This window comes from Macrobrachium nipponense, chromosome 11, assembly GCF_015104395.2.
Source record: "Macrobrachium nipponense isolate FS-2020 chromosome 11, ASM1510439v2, whole genome shotgun sequence".
NCBI lineage: Eukaryota > Metazoa > Arthropoda > Malacostraca > Decapoda > Palaemonidae > Macrobrachium > Macrobrachium nipponense.
The window spans coordinates 630,054-648,120 of record NC_061087.1 but is presented as its reverse complement, the minus strand read 5'-3'; the positions used below and the strand labels follow the sequence as shown (position 1 = coordinate 648,120).

General features: G+C 41.7%; 1 protein-coding gene across 3 annotated transcripts in view; it reads left to right on the top strand.

The window, feature by feature from the left end:
• LOC135215163 (exonuclease mut-7 homolog) overlaps positions 1-18,067 on the top strand; it is a 176,468-nt gene that overhangs the window by 152,303 nt on the left and 6,098 nt on the right. For all 3 annotated transcript variants that reach the window (XM_064249821.1, XM_064249666.1, XM_064249744.1), the window contains exon 3: positions 15,257-15,439. In XM_064249821.1, the coding sequence (XP_064105891.1) occupies positions 15,257-15,439 (183 nt within the window). The remainder of the gene's footprint in view (positions 1-15,256; positions 15,440-18,067) is intronic.

Sequence of the window (18,067 nt, the reverse complement as noted above, 5' to 3'; positions counted from 1 at the left end):
CAAACTTTATTGTATCATAACAATATAATTTTTCAAAAATTCACCATAAATCTAAATATTGTGCTAGAGACTTCCCGTTTGCTGCAAAATGAAGGTAATTGATTGAATATTACTAGACTGTAAGTGTTGTAGCTCACAATTGCAGTTTTCGACCATTTCGGTCGAGTTAAAGTTGACCGAAGGTTGAATTTTTTCTATATCTTTATTTATATGAAAATATTTCCAAACTGATAAAAGCTACAACCATGCATTGCTTTTTGTTGTATTCTACATGAAATTGCGCACATTTCCATATATAAAACTTTATGTAACGGCTAATATAAACGGTGCAAACAAGACAACAATCAGACGAAAAAATTTGTTTTTTTCGGAAGAGTTACTGTGCGGACGTAAGGAAAAAGTTTTTTTATAAATTCACCATAACTCAAAATATTGTGCTAGAGACTTCCAATTTGTTGCAAAATAAAGTGCGTTTTTTGACCATTTCGGTCAAGTCAAAGTTGACTGAAGGTTGAAATTTTGGCACTTATCGTTATTTATATGAAAATATTTCAAAACTGATAAAAGCTACAACCATGGGTTGTTTTTGTTGTATTCTACATGAAATTACACACATTTTCATATATAAAACTTTATGTAACGGCTAATATAAAATGGTGCAAACATTACGACAATCGGACGAAAAAATTTCTGATTTTTTTGGAAGAGTTACCTAGCGGACGTAAGGAAAAAGTTTTTTTCATAAATTCTCCATAAATTGAAATATTGTCCTCCACCGCAAAGTACCCACTACAGTAGTACCAACCAGAGGCTGTATCCACCTGTAGCTACTATCTCACCAGGTCAGGACCAACAAACATTTTCACAATGCTAGCCTATATTATTCTGTTCTCATTTCATTAACCTTATTTAACCCTCTTACGCCGAAGCGGTAAAAAAAAATTGTCTCCCGTGTGCCGGAGGTGTTTCAGAGTGAGTGCGGAAGCGGAAAAAATATTTTTTTCAAAAAATCACAGCACGCTTAGTTTTCAAGATTAAGAGTTCATTTTTGGCTCCTTTTTTTGTCACTGGCTGAAGTTTAGTATGCAACCATCAGAAATGAAAAAAAATATCATTATCATATATAAATAATGCGATATATGATAGCGTAAAAATGAAATTTCATATATAATTGTATTCAAATCGCGCTGCAGTTAAAGGTAACAAGTTACTTTTTTTTCGTTGTAATGTACACTAAATTGCGATCATTTTGGTATATAACACATTGTAAAACGATAAAAGCAACACAGAGAAAATATTATCACAAAATAATGCATGAATTCGTAACTTGCGGACGTAAACAAATATTTTTTTCAAAAATTCACCATAAATCTAAATATTGTCCTAGAGACTTCCAATTTCTTTCAAAATGAAAACAAATGATTGGATATTACTATACTGTAAGAGTATTAGCTTACAATTGCAGTTTTCGACCATATCTGACGAGTTAAAGTTGACCGAATGTCAAATTTTTTTATATATATATTTTTTATATGTAATTATTTCGGAAGTAAGAAAAGTTACAACCTTCAAATATTTTTTGTTTTATTCTACATGTAATTGCGCACATTTTCATATATAAAACTCTATGAAATGCCTAATATGAAACTGAGCAAATATTCCGAGAATGGGACGTACGCATTTCGGAGATTTGTGTCGGAGAATCCGCGCGCGGAGGGAAGGAAAGATTTTTTTTTAAATTCACCATAAATCTAAATATTTTGCTAGAGACTTCGAATTTGTTTCAAGATGAAGATAAATGACTGAATATTACTAGACTGTAAGAGAGGTTTAGCTTATAATTGCGTTTTTCGACCATTTCGGTAGAGTCAAAGTTGACCGAACGTGGTTTTTTTCTATTTATCGTGATTTATATGCAAATATTTCAAAAATGAGAAAAGCTACAACCTTCAATTATTTTTGGTTGTATTCTACATGAAATTGCTCACATTTTCATACATAAAACTTTATGTAACGGCTAATTTAAAATGGTGCAAACATTACCACAATCGCACGTATGATTTTTTCGGAAGAGTTACTGCGCGGACGTAAAGAAAATGTTATTTTTTTCATAAATTCACCATAAATCGAAATATTGTGCTAGAGACTTCCAATTTGTTGCCAAATGAAGGTAAATGCTTGAATATTACTAGAATATAAGCGTTTTAGCTTACAATTGCGTTTTTCGACCATTTCGGTAGAGTCAAAGTTGACCGAAGGTTGAAATTTTGGCAATTATCGTTATTTATATGAAAATATCTCAAAACTGATAAAAGCTACAACAATGGGTTGTTTATAGTTGTATTGTGCATGAAATTGTGCACATTTCCATACATAAAACTTTATATAACCGCTAATTTTAAAATGGTGCAAACATTACCACAATCGCATGTATTATTTTTTTCGGAAGAGTTACCACGCGGACATAAGGAAAAAGTTTTTTCATAAATTCACCATAAATCAAATTATTGTGCTAGAGACTTCCAATTAGTTGCAAAATGAAGGTAAATGATTGAATATTACTAAAATATAAGAGTTTTAGCTTCCAATTGCGTTTTTCGACCATTTCGGTAGAGTCAAAGTTGACCGAAGGTTGAAATTTTGGCAATTATCATTATTTATATGAAAAAATCTCAAAACTGATAAAAGCTACAATCATGAGTATTTTATTGTTGTATTCTACATAAAAATGCGCACATTTTCATATGTAATACTTCATGTAACGGCTAATTTACAATGGTACAAAAATTATGTCAAAGTGACGAAATAATTTCCGAGATGTGTCACAGATACTTTTTAGTGCTGCAAGAAAGAAATTCACGCTTGCGCGCCTGCGTAACGATTGTAAACAAAACAACACCTTGATCCGTGAACTCCCAGCATCCCCCAAGGCGCGTGATTCAAAAGTTTTAGGCTGGTAGGCCTATAAGTATTTTTCCGCGAATTTAAAAAAAAACTTTTGTAAGTCGACGTAAAATACGTCCAGTCAGCACACGGGAGACAAAAAATGTCGACGTAAAATACGTCCAGTCGGCGTAAGAGGGTTAATTTATTGGAGTTAACAGTATCCATAAAATCCCTTGTGCCTGTCAAGGTGGATTCAACTAAGTAATTGCAGCTTAAGTTACCCATATAAAAATTACATTTTTATAATAAAATGAGTTTTTATATTTACTTAGTCAGTAATTACGATTAGAGCCCACCCTCCTTCCCTCATATGGACATCAGAGCATAAATAAAATTGATCTCTTGGCTTAACTGTTCCTCTCTCCCCTGTTCCGAAAGTGGGCAGGGCCAGTCGCCTACATTAACAAAAGACTATCACTACCACTTATTTTGAAAATTTAAGCAGCTGTCGATTAGAAATTCTAAGCTAAGTAATTACTGGGTAAGTACAGTAATACTTTGGGTTACGAACCGATTAGTATACGAATTTTTTAACTTACGAAGTGACGCCCTCATTCTGGAATAAGAATTTCACTTGGAATACGAATGCGCGAATTTCTATCATGGGAGGCCGCCTGCTTTGTTTACATCGGACATCGGATGAGCGTGGGATCTGCTAACGCATTTTTTTCGGCCAAAACTTAACGAGGGTCACGTGACTTCCTCCCACGCATCCCTTGACCCGTTTTAAACCATAACTCTTTCACTATCTCGCTGGCGAACGCATTTTTTTCGGCCAAAACTTAACGAGGGTCACGTGGCTTCCTCCCACGCATCCCTTGACCCGTTTTAAACCATAACTCTTTCACTATCTCGCTGGTGTTAAGATTGAACGCATCTGTCCGTGATACGCTCTTAAATTTGCTTAGTGATTTGCACACGTGTTGTGTTTCCGTGATAGTGCTTATACATTACTATTACCCAAATACTAAAGACAATGGCTCCCAAGATGACGAAGGCAAGCAGCAAGAAGGAAAGCATAAGAAAGAAGGAGATGATTACAGTCGAAATGAAGAAGGAAATTATCCAAAGCAGATAAAGGCGAGCGCGTGAAAGACATTGCAGCATTCTTCCAAGCGGTCGCAATCAACGATCTGCACTATTTTGAAGAAAAAGGAAGAAATTAAAGCCAGTAAAGCATCAAAAGGTGTCACAGTATTGACGAAACAACGGCCTTATATTCTCGACGATGTAGAAAATTTGCTCATGGTTTGGATAAACGAGAAGCAGCTGGCAGGAGATTCCGTAAGTGAGAGCATCATTTGCGAAAAGGCTCGTAAGATCTACGAAGATTTGAGTAAAAATGAGCCAGGCACATCAGCAGACAGTGAAAAAGACAGTTTTAAGGCGACCCGTGGCTGGTTCGAGAATTTTAAGAGAAGGACTGGCATCCACAGTGTTGTTCGCCATGGTGAGGCTGCAAGCTCAGATACGAAGGCAGCAGAGGCTTACGTAAAAGAGTTTAAAAGGCTCGTGGATTCCGAGAAATACCTCCCCCAACAAGTCTTCAATTGCGACGAGACAGGGTTATTCTGGAAGAAGATGCCCAGGAGGACGTTCATTACGGCAGAAGAGAAGGCACTTCCCGGTCACAAGCCCGTGAAAGACCGTCTAACCCTACTGTTTTGTACATGAACTTTCCTGCCAGATATATACTTAGCTTACGTCTCTGACGTCACGACAGAATTCAAAACTCGCGGCAAATGCGACAGGTAGGTCAGGTGATCTACCCCACCCGCCGCTGGGTGGCAGGTGTATGAACCAATCCCCCTTTCCAGTCATAATTTTTCTGTCGCCGGTGTCGACTACATCTGTTGTCGATACCTCTCGATTTTGGATTATTACTCGTTTTCGCCTTGGATTGTTTCATCGGACTTTTGGTGAAGTACCTGCTCCTTGGCTTGGCATTTGCGATTTGTGGACCGGTTTTGGATTATTCTTTTGATTATTCTTGGAATTTCATTATGTCTGATTTGGAAATTAAGAAATCAACTATGTTCAGAGTTTGTTCTGTTAGCGATTGTAAGGTGAGGCTACCGAAAGCTGCGGTAGACCCTCACACAGTATGCATGAGGTGTAGGGGGAATGACTGCTCATTTATTAACCCTTGTAATGAATGTGGTAATTTGAATGAAGAAGAATGGAAGGCGCTTTCTTCTTATGTAAGAAAGCTTGAGAAGGACAAGGTTAGGAAAGCTCCATCTAGGAGTTCTAGTAGGTCTCGCGCTAGCGAGTTTGAAGTTGATAACCCTGTTGTAGACGTAGCGACATTTAACCAGTTTCAGCCCCTGCTTCCTGCACGAACCCGAAGATGCGCCTTCGGAGGTGGACACTATGAGAGCCACTATTCGCAGCATGGAGCTGAAAATTAAAGTGCTAGAAGGTAAGAGTGATAGCAATTTGTGCAGTGATCCCAGTGCAGTGGAGGGTGCGTCTGATCGGCTCCCTAATGCTTCTAGGCCTAGACCTCTTCCAGACTCCCAGACCCAGTGGAGGAGGAAAGTCGAAAGCCGCAGGAAGGTTAGGGAGAACCCCCACCGGTCAGGCGTCCCCTCGGTAGCACCTGATGCTCGATCCCAGGCTACCTTGGATCGCGCCAAGAGAGAAGTCTTACGGCAATGCTTCTCGTCTTCGCCTTCTCCTTCGCCCAAACGTGGTTGGAGCTCCCGGTCAAGCTTCTCGGCCGTCGAAGAGAGCCTGGCAGGCTTCTTCCGCTCTCCCCTCCAGCCCTGAAGTTTTTTCGGAAGATCCTGGATTGGATGTCAAGAAACCGAGGATTTCTTTGGAGTTTCGCTCTCCTAGTAAGGATCGAGCTGCGTCTCCCGTGAAGGACTTTGTTAAGTCTCCTACACGTGTGTTGGCTAGTCTGCAGGCGCAGATTACGGCTCTGGCTGACTCCTGATTGTGACTTCTGGTCGTAGGAAGGACGTCTCGCTCCCGGTAAAGAAGTCCAGGCGCTCTTCTCCAGGCTTACGCTATTCGTCAGTAACCGCCCTCTCTCCAGGAGTGGATCGTAGTACGAGGCGCTCTTCAAAGGACAGGCGCTCTCCTGCGGACATCGTTTCTCCGTCGGACAAGGGGCATGCTTCCCGTAGACGAGCCTCTCCTGACAGGCGCTCGTCTCGAGACAGGATCTCTCCCGCTGGCAGACGCCAGGAGCCTGGTAGGCGTTTTTCTCATGGTAGCCGCTCTCCTTCAGGCTTTCGCTCTCCTGTGACCAGACGCCCTTTGGTAGACAGGCGCTCTTCTCCTGTCAGCCGCCCTTCGCTTAGCAGGCACCAAGAGCCTGGTGGTGCGCTCTTCTCCTTCAAGGCGCTCTTCTCCCGATTTTCGCTCTCCTCGAGTTAGGCGCCGGGAATCTGTCAGACGCTTCTCGCCTGGTAGGCGCTCGTCGCCAGAGATTCGCTCTCCTCGCAGCAGGCGCCAAGAGCCTGATAATCGCTTCCCGCATGACAGGCGCTCTTCGCCCAGGCAGCCGCTCTCCTTTAGACAGGCGCCAGGAGCCTGATAGACGCTTTTCGCCTAATAGGCGCTCTTCGCCTAATAGGGCGCTCTTCGCCTAATAGGCGCTCTCGCCAGATTTTCGCCCTGCGTTCGTTAGGCGCCAAGAGCCTAGAATACGCCCTCATCCTGACAAGAAGGAGTTTTCAGGCGAGAAGCTCAACGGAAGTTATAAATTCTTCCCCGGTTAGATGTCAGAGTTCTTCCAGACGTTCTTCCAAGGATGGACTCTCGGCTGAGGACAAGACAGCCTTCATCGTAAGGATCGTGAAGGTCTTCGGCGGAAGAAGAACAGGATCCCTCGGAAGAAGAAATTCCTAAAGATTCCTCCGTTTCTTCATACAAGCGTTTGACGGACCTGTTGCTTCAGGAATTTGGAGACGCCCTTTCTCCTGTCGCCCCGCCCTCGCCTCTTTCGTTATTTTCGACTTCGAAAACTTCGAAGGTTTCATCCTGTGTCAGGATGAAGCCTGCAATCTCTATGAAGAAGGCGCTTAGAGGTTTTGGTGAGTGGCTTCTTTCGAAGGAAGAGAAAGGGAAGACGGTGTTCTCTTTCCCTCCTTCTAAGCTTACTGGGAAACTAGGATTCTGGTATGAATCGGGAGAACCCTTGGGCCTCGTTCTTCCATCCTCGGCAGACTCGGACTTCTCTTCACTGGTGGATTCCTCTCGACGCTCTGCCCTCATGTCTGCTAAGACGACATGGGGATGAATGAGCTTGACCACCTGTTGAAGGGAATGTTCCGAGTCCTGGAGGTGTTTAACTTCCTAGACTGGTCTTTGGGCGTTTTTGGCCAAGAAGACGCAGACCCCGGATTCCATTTCTCCTGAGGATCTTATCAGTGTTCTCACGTGTATGGACAAGGCAGTGAGGGATGGATCGAGTGAAGTAGCTTCACTTTTCGGAGCGGGAGTGATCAAGAAGAGATCTGTGTACTGTTCGTTCCTGACGAAATCAGTATCGCATGCTCAGAGAGCCTCTCTCCTGTATTCTCAGCTCTCTCTCAACTCTTCCCTAAGAAGATCGTTCAGGATGTTTCTTGTGCCCTTTCAGCTAAGGCTACACAGGACATGCTAGCCCAGTCTACCAGGAAGCCTCACTCTTCTTTCCAAGCTAAAACCAAGAGAGAGACTCCAGTTAGGCAGGAGCCCTTTCGAGGAGTCCCTCCTGCCAGAGCTTCTTCCTTTAGAGGATCTAGACCCACTAAACGAGGGAAGACCTTCTCTAGATCCATCAGAGGGAAGAAGTAGGATTCAAGTCCTCCAGACATCAGTGGGTGCCAGACTTCTGAAGTTTGCCGACGTCTGGGCCCAGAAAGTGGGCGGACAACTGGTCACTCTCGATTGTCCGCAAAGGCTACCTCATTCCCTTCTTATCAAGACCTCCGTTGACGACGACTCCGAGGGAGTTGGTAGCCAAGTACAAGGACCCCATCATGAATCAAGCCCTCTCTCTAGCAGTAGATCTTATGCTGGAGAAGGAGGCGATAGAACTAGTGAAAGATCCTCATTCTGCGGGTTTTTACAACAGACTGTTCCTAGTTCCCAAGAGCTCAGGAGGATGGAGACTGGTTCTGGATGTAAGCGCCCTGAATGTCTTCGTAGAAAAAAGGAAGTTCGCCATGGAGACAACTTCTTCAGTGTTGGCGGCTCTTCGTCCAGGGGACTGGATGGTGTCCCTAGATCTTCAGGACGCTTACTTCCATGTGCCTATCCATCCTTCTTCACGGAAGTTTCTGAGATTCATGATGGGAGGGAAGATCTTCCAATTCAGGGCCTTGTGCTTCGGCCTTTCGACAGCCCCTCAAGTTTTCATGGGTTTAATGAAGAATGTAGCGCAGTGGCTACATTTGGAGGGAGTGAGGCTGTCTCTCTATCTAGACGATTGGCTGATCAGAGCAAGCTCACAAGAAAGATGTCTGGAGGACCTACAAAAGACACTGACTTTAGCAAGTTCGTTGGGGCTTCTGGTGAACTTCCAGAAGTCACAATTAATCCCCAGTCAAGAGCTGATATATCTGGGGATTCGGATGGTTTCTCAGGATTTTCGGGCATATCCGTCACCAGAGAGATTGCTCGTTGCCAAGAGAAACTAACGACCTTCCTAGAGAAAGATGCATGCACAAGCGAGGGAGTGGATGAGTCTGTTGGGGACACTTTCCTCGCTGGAGCAATTCGTTTCTCTAGGAAGGTTGCATCTCAGACCTCTCCAATTCTTCCTTTACCGGAACTGGAGGTGTCTCTCTCTAGACCTGGACTTCTCCTTCAGGATATCAAAAGGAATCAAGAAGGACCTTCTGTGGTGGACAGATCCTCTCCGATTTGCAGAAGGTCTGTCTCTGTACATGCCAAACCCGAACCAAGTATTGTTTTCCGACGCGTCGGAGACGGGTTGGGGTGCGACCCTAGGGTCAAGAGAAGTGTCAGGCACCTGGGAGGGGGAACAGGTGTCCTGGCACATCAAACAACAAAGAGTTGATGGCAGTGTGGTTGGCGTTAAAAGCCTTCGAGCCCCACGTCCGAAATGCTATAGTTCAGGTCAACTCGGACAACACCACAGCCTTGGCTTACATAAGAAAGCAGGGGGGGACACACTCTTTCTCCCTGTACGAAACAGCGAAGGACTTGCTGTTGTGGTCTCAGGCAAGGAAGATCGTTCTCCTCACCAGGTTTCGTACAGGGAGAAAGGAATGTCAGAGCCGATCTCCTGAGCAGGAGGAATCAAGTGCTCCCCTCGGAGTGGACTCTGCACTCAGAAGTTTGCCAGGACCTGTGGAGGTTATGGGGCAGACCTCATATCGACCTTTTTGCGACAGCAAAGAACAAGAGAATAGACCTCTACTGCTCCCGATCTCGGACCCAGGAGCAGTGTCAGTCGATGCTTTCCTTTCTAGACTGGGGAGGTCTGGACGTCTATGCTTTTCCTCCATTCAAGATTCTGAGTCAAACACTCAGAAAGTTTGCGGCCTCAGAAGCGACAAGGATGACGCTGGTAGCTCCATTCTGGCCGGCCCAAGATTGGTTCACAGAGGTACTGGAATGGCTAGTGGACTTTCCAAGAGCTCTTCCACAAAGAGTAGATCTGCTCAGACAACCCCACTTCGACAGGTATCACAGAAACCTCCCCGCTCTCAATCTGACTGGCTTTCGACTGTCAAAAGTCTTGTCAGAGCGAAGGGGTTTTCAGCTAAGGCAGGCAAAGGCTATCGCATCAGCTAGAAGGCCCTCTACCCTTAGTGTCTACCAGTCAAAGTGGGACGTCTTTGCTTCGCCGTTGGTGCAGAAACCAGAAGCTTTCCTCTTCCAGTACCTCTGTGACCCAAATCGCAGATTTCCTGGTTTTTCTCAGGGAAAAATGCGGTCTTGCAGTTTCGAACCATCAAAAGGATATCGGAGCATGTTAGCAGCTGTGTTTAGGCACAGGAATTTAGATATCTCCAACAACAAAGATCTACATGATCTGCTAAGATCTTTTGAAACTTGCAAGAAACCCTCGTCTCAAATTCCGAGCTGGAACCTGGATGTGGTTCTTCGTTTCCTGAGGTCCTCGAAGTTCGAACCTCCCCAGTCATCTTCTTTCAAGGATCTTACGAAGAAGGCTCTGTTTCTTTTGGCTTTAGCATCTGCCAAAAGAGTTAGTGAGCTTCATGCTCTAGAAGGAAGGGTAGGTTTCAAAGGAGATTCCGTGATTTGTTCCTTCCTTCCTTCTTTTCTAGCTAAGAACGAGAACCCCTCAAATCCTTGGCCAAGGAGTTTTGAGGTTCCAGGCTTAGCTCCCCTGGTAGGGGAAGAGCCAGAAAGAACTCTTTGCCCTGTGAGGACTTTAAGTTACTACCTCCAGCGGAAGAAGTCTCTAAAGGGCATTAAGGACAGACTTTGGTGCTCTGTAAAGGATCCCAGTAGACCATTGTCTAAAAATGCTTTGTCCTTCTTTATTAGAAGCCTCGTGAAGGAAGCACATTTGGCTTGCGGTGAGGATCACTTCAAGCTTTTGAAAGTCAAGGCTCACGAGGTAAGAGCCATTGCGACGTCCTTGGCTTTCAACAAGAATATGTCACTCCAGAATCTGATGAAAGCAACATTCTGGAGATGCAATTCAGTATTCGCGAACCACTACCTTAGAGACGTCAAGATTACTTACGAGAAGTGCTTCGCGTTAGGCCCGTATGTATCGGCGGATTCGGTGCTGGGGCAGGGAGCTGAAGCATATCCTTTGTAAATTTTTTCCCCTATTGTTTGTGTTGTGTTTTTATGGTTGTTTGAAAGAGGATGCGGGTAGGCATCTCTTTCTATTCGTATTGCTAACATTTAGAATGGTTAGGTGATCTGTTTGTGCTAGAGCTCCCTGCATTGGTAGTGGTCAGGCTCTGTCATTTAAGAGGGCGAATCCCCATTGACATGATCCGACTTGGATTCTACTGAGTAAGTGGATAATCAAAAATGCCCTTCGGTAGACCCAAAAGAGTTTCTTTTCAGCTGTAGGTCACGCCCTCGCTGTAGCTCTTCAGGCTTTGCAGACTAATAGACAGTGACTATGAAGTCTTCAGCCTTATCAGGTAAGAACCAAGGTTTGTTAGTATCCTACAACAGATGTTGTTTCCCCTTTTTCCTTGTTACCTCTGTCTTTTTCCCTCCACCAAGGGTGTCAATCAGCTAAGTATATATCTGGCAGGAAAGTTCATGTTCAAAAATGATATTGTTATTTTACAATAAAGTTTTGTACATACTTACCTGGCAGATATATACGATTGATGGCCCTCCCAGCCTCCCCTCAGGAGACAGGTGGAAGAAAAATTATGACTGGAAAGGGGGATTGGTTCATACACCTGCCACCCAGCGGCGGGTGGGGTAGATCACCTGACCTACCTGTCGCATTTGCCGCGAGTTTTGAATTCTGTCGTGACGTCAGAGACGTAAGCTAAGTATATATCTGCCAGGTAAGTATGTACAAAACTTTATTGTAAAATAACAATATCATTTTTGTGCTAATGCAAGCGGGGATTGCAAGGTTAAGCCTCTCCTCGTGTATCACTCGGAAAATCCACGCGCCTTTAAGAAAAACAACGTGCAGAAGAAGCTGTTGCACGTTATGTGGCGGTCTAATACCAAGGCTTGGGTGACAAGGATCTTGTTCGTCGAGTGGTTGAACGAGGTTTTTGGTCCCGAGGTGAAGAAGTATCTCCGGGAGAAGGACCTCCCATTCAAAGCCTTACTTGTGATGGACAATGCTCCTGCCCATCCTCCATCCGTTGAAGAGGACTTACTGGACGAATTCAAGTTCATTAAAGTCAAGTTCTTGCCCGCCAACACCACTCCAATACTCCAGCCCATGGACCAGCAAGTTATCGCCAATTTCAAGAAATTGTATACGAAGGCTATGTTCCAGCGCTGCTTTGAGATGACGGAAGGCACCAACCTTACCCTCAGAGAGTTTTGGAAGGATCACTACTCTGTTTACAACTGCCTCAATCTGATTGACAAAGCCTGGCAGGGAATCACCAGGAGACCCCTCAATTCTGCATGGAAGAAACTGTGGCCCGACTGCGTTGCTGAACGAGATTTTGAGGGGTTCGAAACCGTCGAGAAGGGGGCAGTTGAAGACGAGATTGTATCCTTGGGCATGTCCTTAGGGCTGGAGGTTGACACGGACGACATCGAGGACCTCCTGACTGAGCATGGGCAGCAGCTGACGACCGACGAGCTGTTGGAGCTACACAAGGAGCAACAGAGACAGGAATAACGGAGGAGATCTCATCTGAGGAGGAGGGGAAGACGCTGCACAGTCGCTTCCTTCGAGCGAGATCAAGGATTTTTTGAAACACTGGGAAATTGTGAAAAGTTTTATCGAGAAAAATCACCCGAATAAGGCTGCGTCAGGGCGTGCAACAAATTTGTTTATCGATAATGGGGTGGGTCATTTCTATAAAATTTTAAAGAACAGGCAAAAGCAAGCCTCCATAGAAAAATATTTTTTCAAATTGTGAAAGACGACACAGTGTCGCGTAAGCGTAAAATTAGTGATTGTAGTGAACGGTGCTCTCTAGAGAAAGAACCAGAAAGTCTTCCAGAAGTGTTCACGGAGGGAGATTTCCCCCCCAAGCCATAACCCTCTCCTCCTCACCCTTCCCCTCCTCCCGTCTCCGTCAAGCCAGCAGCCACACTCGCCAAAGGTAAAGTTCAGGTTTTACTGTGCATGCATATTAAATCTAGTGTTTATATTTAATTTCATTCTTCAATTTTATAATTTTATGTAATTCCTACACGAATTTTCAACCTTAGTGAACAAAAATAAATGGAAAAATATGAATTGAAATGGTCATTCATGGTCGGGTGGAACGCATTATTTGCTTTTTATAACATTCTTATGGGAAAATCCATTTAGGTTACGAATTTTTTAGGTTACGAAGCAGGTTCTGGAACGGATTAAATTCGTAACCCAAGGTATTACTGTATATGTAAAAACTAATTTTATTGTAAAAATGTCAATTTTACCCTGACTATTAACCCTTTAACGCCTAAGGGGTATAATAAAAATCGTCTGCCGAGGGGGTCTTGGAGTGAGCGCCGAAGCGGAAAAAATATTTTTTTCAAAAAATCACAGCGCGCTTAGTTTTCAAGATTAAGAGTTCATTTTTGGCTCCTTTTTTTGTCATTGCCTGAAGTTTAGTATGCAACCATCAGAACTGAAAAAATATCATTATCATATATAAATAATGCGATATATGATAGCTCGAAAACAAAATTTCATATATAAATGTATTCAAATCGTGCTGTGAGCAAAACGGTTAAACTAATGAGTTCATTTTTTTTCATTGTATTGTACACTAAATTGTGATCATTTTGGTATATAACACATTGTAAAATGATCAAGACAACACAGAGAAAATATTATCACAAAATGATGCATGATTCGTAACGCGCGAACGTAAAAAAATGTTTTTTTTTTAAATTCACCATAAATCTAAATATTGTTCTAGAGACTTCCAATTTGTTTCAAAATGAAGATAAATGATTGAATATTACTATACTGTAAGAGTTTTAGCTTACAATTGCAGTTTTCTACCATTTTGGACGAGTTAAAGTTGACCAAATGTCAAATTTTTTTATATATTTTTTTTTAATAGGCAAATATTTCAAAAATAAGAAGAGCTACAACCTTCAATTATTTTTTTTTGTATTCTACATGAAATTGCGCACATTTCCATATATAAAATGCCTAATATGAAATGGAGCAAATATTCCGAGAATGCGACGTACGCATTTTGGAGATTTGTGGCGGAGAATCTGCACGCGGAGGGAAGGAAAGTTTTTTTTTAAATTCACCATAAATTTAAATATTGTGCTAGAGACTTTGAATTTGTTTCAAAATGAAGATAAATGACTGAATATGACTAGACTGTAAGAGTTTTGGCTTACAATTGCATTTTTCAACCCTTTTGGTAGAGTCAAAGTTGACCGAACGTGGTTTTTTTCTATTTATCGTGATTTATATGCAAATACTATTTCAAAAATGAGAAAAGCTACAAACTTCAATTATTTATCATTGTATTCTACTTGAAATTGCGCACCTTTTCATATATAAAACTTTATGTAACGGCTAATTTAAAATGGTGCAAACATTACCACAATCGCACGTATAATTTTTTCGGGACAGTTACCGCGTGGACGTAAGGAAAATGTTTTTTTTTTATAAATTCACCATTAATTGAAATATTGTGCTAGAGACTTCCAATCTGTTGCAAAATGAAGGTAAATGATTGAATATTACTAGACTATAAGAGTTTTAGCTTACAATTGCGTTTTTCAACCATTTCGGTAGAGTCAAAATTGACCAAAGGTTGAAATTTTGGCACTTATCGTTATTTATATGAAAATATTTCAAAACGGATAAAAGCTACAACCATGGGTTGTTTTTAGTTGTATTGTGCATGAAATTATGCATAGTCCATATATAAAACTTTATGTAACTGCTAATTTAAAATGGTGCAAACATTACTGCAGTCGCACGTATGATTTTTTCGGAAGAGTTACCGCGCGGACGTAAGGATAAAGTTTTTTTCATAAATTCACCATAAATCGAAATATTGTGCTAGAAACTTCCAATTTGTTGCCAAATGAAGGTAAATGATTGAATATTACTAAAATATAAGAGTTTTAGCTTACAATTGCGTTTTTCGACCATGTCGGTAGAGTCAAAGTTGACCGAAGGTTGAAATTTTGGCACATCATTATTTATATGAAAATATTTCAAAACTGATAAAAGCTACAATCATGAGTATTTTTTAGTTGTATTTTACATGAAATTGCGCACATTTTAATATATAATACTCTATGTAATGGCTTATTTAAAATGTTGCAAAAATTATGTCAAAAGTGACGAAATAATTTCTGAGATGTGTCACTGATACCTTTTAGTGCGATAAGAAAGAAATTCACGCCTGCACGCCTGCGTAACGATTGTAAACAAAACAACACCTTGATCCGTGAACTTCCAGCATCCCCCAAGGCGCGTGATTCAAAAGTTTTCGGCTTGTAGGCCTATAAGTATTTTTCCGTGAGTTTTTAAAAAAATTTTCTATGTCGACGTAAAATACGTCCAATCGGCACCCGACAGACAATTTATCTCGACGTAAAATACGTCCAATAGACGTTTAAGGGTTAATGTCTTGTTAAATGATCATACACTAAACATTGAGTACTGTATTTCAATAGCATAGAGAATACATAACTATAGCACATATTTATGTGTCAGTTTTCAATAATGTTTCAGGGTTTAGCAAAGAAGTTGCGACTTTGTGGGATTGATGCCGTTGCATTGGAAAATGGTCAGACTTCTGATGATTGTATTGAGTTTTATGAAAAAGAAAGACGTTACGTCCTCAGCAGAGGGACTGCGTATCGACGGTTAGTCAAGTACATTCCAGCAGAGTATATTTGTCATGTTGAGAGTGAGGTAAGTTTTACCTTAAGTTTTTTTGTTGTTGTTTCAGTTTTATTGTAGTATATTTTACATTCTGGTGAAAGAGATTATGAATGTAAATTATTGAAATAAAACTTACCAAATATTCATCTAGCTTTATCTTTACTGATGAAGCAAAGAATTTCAGTCATACCTGGTTGGGTTGGTGGGCTCTCTGTTTACTCCCTGTTCGTTTGCATGTAGCTTGAATGATTTTCCTGTTTTCCAGTCCTTCTTTACTTTGCAACTGATGTTTCAGCTGTCTCGTTGGCTTTCTTGTGGACAAGATTGGTTAGTTCTGAATAGAATTGGCTCATCAGTCAGTATATAATGGGATCCAGGTTGCAGGTGGGTGTTAGGATGTAAATGCCCCTGAGTCGCACCTGTCGGAGGAATATTTCTCGGGTAGTAATCAGGCTTGGCCTTTCTTTTTCTATGTGCTGCAGAGCTTTCAAGAGGTGAAGGTGGTGATGACCTGTTGATAATCGCAATGTTGGGAATTATACCACTTCTTTTTACATATTTTAATGTTATGGGCATTCTTAGCATGATTATGTTTGATGACTTTTGATCATTTGCGAGAAAGCGAGGAGGCTGCATAGCGATTTAAGTAAGAAAATGCCATCAATAAGTGCCGCTCTTAGTGGTTTTAAGGCCAGCAGAGGCTGGTTTGAAAAATTTAGAAAACATACAGGCATCTATAGTACCGTACGGTGAATTCAAAGGGTTTCTTGAGGCTGAAGGATTCCTCCCATAACAGGTCTTCCATTGCGATGAGACAGGCCTGTTCTGGAAGAAAATGCCAAGATGGACCTACATCATGCAGGAGGAAAGTTCATTACCAGGGCACAAGCCAATGAAAGACAGGCTAACACTCTTGTTCTGTGGGAATGCCAGTGGGGATTTCAAAGTGAAACCCCTGGTGTATCACTCTGAAACTCCCCGATTGTTTAAGACGAACAATTTCGTCAAGAATAAATTGCCTGTAATGTGGAAGGCCAATAAAAAGGCATGGGTCACAAGACAAATTTTCATTGAGTGGGTCAATGAAGTGTTTGGCCTGAGTGTGAAAAAAATATCTGCAAGAGAATCAATTGCCCCATCAAGTGCCTCCTGGTAATGGACAATGCTCCTGCGCATCCTCATGGCTTGAAAGACCAGCTGTTGTATGAATTTGAATTCATTACTATGAAGTTCTTGCCCCCTAATACCACTCCTCTCATCCAGGCCATGGACCAGCAAATCATCTTGAACTTCAAGAAACTGTACACTAAGGCACTGTTTCATAGGTGCTTTGAAGTGACCTCAAACACTGAATTGACCCTAAGAGAGTTCTGGAAGGAGCACTTCAACATTTGTGATTGCAAAAGCCTTATAGCCAAGGCTTGGCAGAGAGTGATTTCCCGAACCATGAACTCTGCTCGGAGAAAATTGTGGCCAGAGTGTTTTCTTGAGAAGGATTTCGAGGGGTTCGAGGCTGACCCTTACAACCCTACACCGATTATGGAATATATGTTTCTGGGGAAGTCCATGGGCTTGGATGTGAGTGGCTAGGATGTGGAAGAGCTTGTCGATGCCCACAGTGAAGAGCTAACCACTGAGGAGCTGCAAGACCTTGGCAGGAACAGTAACAGAGGAGGAAGAGGGAGTGAATGCTATGCCTACTTCAGTAATCAAAGAAATGATTGCAAAGTGGAGTGATTTGCAAAATTTTGTCGAGAAACATCACCCAAACAAAGATGTTGTAATCCACGTCACTAACATGTTTAATGACAACGCTTTGTACAATTTCAGGCAAATTTTAGAGCATCAGAAACAAATGTCTCTGGACAGTTTTGTTATTTGGCAGGGGTCCAATGACTCTCAAGCTGGTCCTAGTGCCAGTAAAAAATGAAGTGGGGAAGTAACATCTGACAGTGCCACTAAAAGATGCAGAGAAGTAACCCCAGAAGCATTCATGATACCTGAAGTCCTTCTGGAGGGGGATTCCGCTTCCAAACAGTAACCACTCCTCTTCCCTCTCCCTGCCTCTCTGTCTACCATACGCTAACAAGAGTCTTCCATAAAGGTAAGAGTGATGTTAAATGTTCATTATTCATTTCATTATTCATTTATATTTCTCATTCTTTTTTATGTTTAAAACTATTTATTCCTGTAAAATGTATTTTTCCTTAATATTTTGGGGGTCTGGAACGCATTAATTTTATTTACATTATTCCTTATGGGAATTATTGTTTCGGTCTTTTTGGAAGGTTCCGGAATGGAATACTTACGAAAACCAACTTACCACTGTAAAGCCATTTCTATCAACCAGTTTGAAAATCTTTATTCCAAACCTTTAACAGTAGCTCTTTATGTACTGATGAACCATAATAATAAAGGTTCATCTAAACTTATATTCCCTAAAGAAGAATATTTAAAGAAGAATATTTATGACTGAATGAGGTTTCCAGTAACATTAAAAAGGGATTTAGTTTTTGTAAGTGATCATGTCTGTCTTCAGATTCACTTGTAAAATGTCAAAAAAGTAATCAGTTACAAAATCTGTTACATCCTAATAACTAAAAAAATTGGTCATCTATTGATCAGTAACTGTGTATATTATGGCTTACAAATAATCCC